The sequence below is a fragment of the Nestor notabilis genome, unplaced genomic scaffold (genome assembly GCF_000696875.1).
Source record: "Nestor notabilis isolate BGI_N333 unplaced genomic scaffold, ASM69687v1 scaffold20476, whole genome shotgun sequence".
In the NCBI taxonomy this organism is placed as follows: Eukaryota; Metazoa; Chordata; class Aves; order Psittaciformes; family Psittacidae; genus Nestor; species Nestor notabilis.
The window spans coordinates 8,401-11,042 of record NW_009931686.1 but is presented as its reverse complement, the minus strand read 5'-3'; the positions used below and the strand labels follow the sequence as shown (position 1 = coordinate 11,042).

The 2,642-nt window shown below is 51.7% G+C and overlaps 1 protein-coding gene across 1 annotated transcript; it reads left to right on the top strand.

Moving 5' to 3' along the window:
• Positions 1-603: 603 nt before the first annotated feature.
• Positions 604-2,109, top strand: LOC104406910 (gap junction alpha-3 protein). The gene has a single exon (XM_010016028.1). It carries the CDS (start codon positions 604-606, stop codon positions 2,107-2,109), a length of 1,506 nt encoding a protein of 501 aa, XP_010014330.1.
• Positions 2,110-2,642: the final 533 nt, after the last annotated feature.

Below are 2,642 nucleotides of genomic sequence, written 5' to 3'. Positions count from 1 at the left end.
CCATAGGCTTTGAGTAATTGTTTTTCTGTGTTTGTACAGTGTGAAAATAGCAGAGACTTGGACATTATTAACTTCCTGAAAGCTGGAGTAAGTAAGTCCTGATAGTGATAAAATGTTTAGAGTTAGGCAAACTTTGTACCACACTCTGATACAAGTGCCGTTATATTAACCATAGATTACTAGCAGGAATATTCTGTTTAAGTAAGTGAACTGATTTCCACTTGTTCTTTTCTAAAAATAGGCAAGAACAGTTAGAGGCATCTCAGGTGGAGGAAAATAATGTTTTAAAAATACTTAGATCTCATAGAAATTCTAGTTATGAATCTTTCTTGCCTTGTGTATTTATTATATATATAAACCTGTACAGCCTGGTGTAAGCACTAAACACCCCACTTTTGTGCTCACCAAAATCCATGGCTGCATGGTCACAGGGCTATGTTGTTCTGAACGTAAGTGTGCAATAGTCTACAAAAGGAAGCGCACTTAAGAAATGTCATTTGTCAAGGAACATTCTGCTCTCCCCCAGCATTATGCAATTGTAAGATTTTTTAACATTGCTCTAATTGTTCTTATGTTCTTATTGTAGGTTATAAATCTGAAACAATGGGTGACTGGAGCTTTCTGGGGAGACTGTTAGAGAATGCGCAGGAGCACTCCACAGTTATTGGCAAGGTTTGGCTGACGGTACTGTTTATCTTCAGGATACTGGTGCTGGGGGCTGCTGCTGAGGAGGTCTGGGGAGACGAGCAGTCAGACTTTACATGCAACACTCAGCAACCTGGTTGTGAAAATGTTTGCTATGACAAAGCCTTCCCCATTTCTCACATCCGCTTCTGGGTGTTGCAGATCATTTTTGTCTCCACTCCAACCCTCATCTACCTGGGCCATGTGCTCCACATTGTACGAATGGAGGAGAAGAGGAAAGAGAAGGAAGAACTGAAAAAGAAGGGAAGTGTCAAAGACAGCAACTACCCAGCGTCTGGCAATGGTGGTGGAGGAGTCAATAGCTTCAAGGATCCTCTTGGCAAAAGGGGGAAGGAGAAGCTCCCGATCCGTGATGAACGTGGTAGAATCCGTATGGGGGGTGCCCTGCTCCGTACCTATGTCTTCAACATCATTTTCAAGACATTGTTTGAGGTGGGCTTCATTGTGGGCCAGTACTTCCTATATGGCTTCGAGCTAAAGCCAGTCTACCAGTGCAGCCGCTCACCCTGCCCACACACTGTGGACTGCTTCATCTCAAGACCCACTGAGAAGACTATCTTCATCATCTTCATGTTAGTGGTGGCCTCTGTCTCCCTGCTGCTGAACATGCTTGAGATATATCACTTGGGGTGGAAGAAGCTTAAGCAGGGCATGACAAGCCGGTACAGCCTTGAGATGCCTGTTGCAACAATGACACCAGTCATGGTAACGGGGGAGTCCAAACCTGTTGCCCTGCCACCACCAGCACCACCCGTGGTGGTAACGACTGTCGTGCCCACCCCTGTTCTGCCTGACACCCGCGCTGTCACACCATTGCTGGCCCCGGTGACCATGGCACCATACTATGCTGCGGCTGCTCCACAACCACGGCCCCCATCCAACACGGCCTCCATGGCTAGCTACCCTGTTGCTCCACCAGTTCCTGAGGAGAGGCACCGTGCTGTGACCCCCACACCCATCTCCACTCCCGTCACCATCCCAACCCCCATCCCCACACCGACACCAGCCGTCATCAACTACTTCAACAGCAACAGCCATGCCCTGGTGGCTGAGCAGAATTGGATCAACATGGCAGCTGAGCAGCAGGGCAAGGCCCCCTCCAGCTCAGCAGAGTCCTCTACCCCCAGCAGTGTCCGGCATCCCCTTCCCGAGCAGGAGGAGCCACTGGAGCAGCTACTCCCACCCCCCGTGGGGCCGCCCATTGCTGCCGGCCCCCTGAGCGGGGCAAGCGGCAGCAAGTGGGATGTGGAGGGTGCGGAGGAGCTGTCAGAGGAACGGCCCGTCTCGCCTGCCTGCACCACTGTGGAGATGCACGAGCCACCGCTGCTCGTAGACACGCGGCGCTTGAGCAGGGCCAGTAAGTCGAGCAGCTGCAGAGCCCGGTCAGACGACCTGGCCGTGTAGTGCGGTCGCCTCTGCTCCAAGGAGCGGGCGGTGGAAGGCAGAGAGGGCAGGGCAGCTGCCCGGGGCAGCCAGGCCTCGCGTGGTGGGGCGGCCTGGGCTTCAAACTTTGACGCTTGCTGTTTTTGCACCCTGTGAGTTGTAGTGGGAAAAAGTATCAACATTTTCTAATAGGTCAGGGGTGACCAAAGCACAGCCTGTGGGCCGGGGACCGACCCCGCTTTCCTTCACTTGTGGATGGCAGATCTCCCAAGGGCAGCCACAGGGGAGGCCTGCACAGATAAGAGGAGGTGATGGTTGCTGGTTGTGTGTCCAGAGGCTGAATTTCATCTGAGAAAAATGTTAACATCCCTAGTGCCCATGCGGCTGCCTGTCATCTCCCTATTGCCCTCGCCTTCACTTCCACCCTTTCTCACATAAGCTCTACGTGAGTGGCTGCAATGACTTATTTTCTTCCTCTTAAATCACACATAGCCCTGTGGCAAACATCAGGGTGGCATATTGCCTATTGGCACCTGTCACCTTAAAGGACCAAC

Bases quoted from the DNA above. Each gene is read 5' to 3' on its own strand.
- LOC104406910 (XM_010016028.1), top strand. From the start codon at position 604: ATGGGTGACTGGAGCTTTCTGGGGAGACTGTTAGAGAATGCGCAGGAG.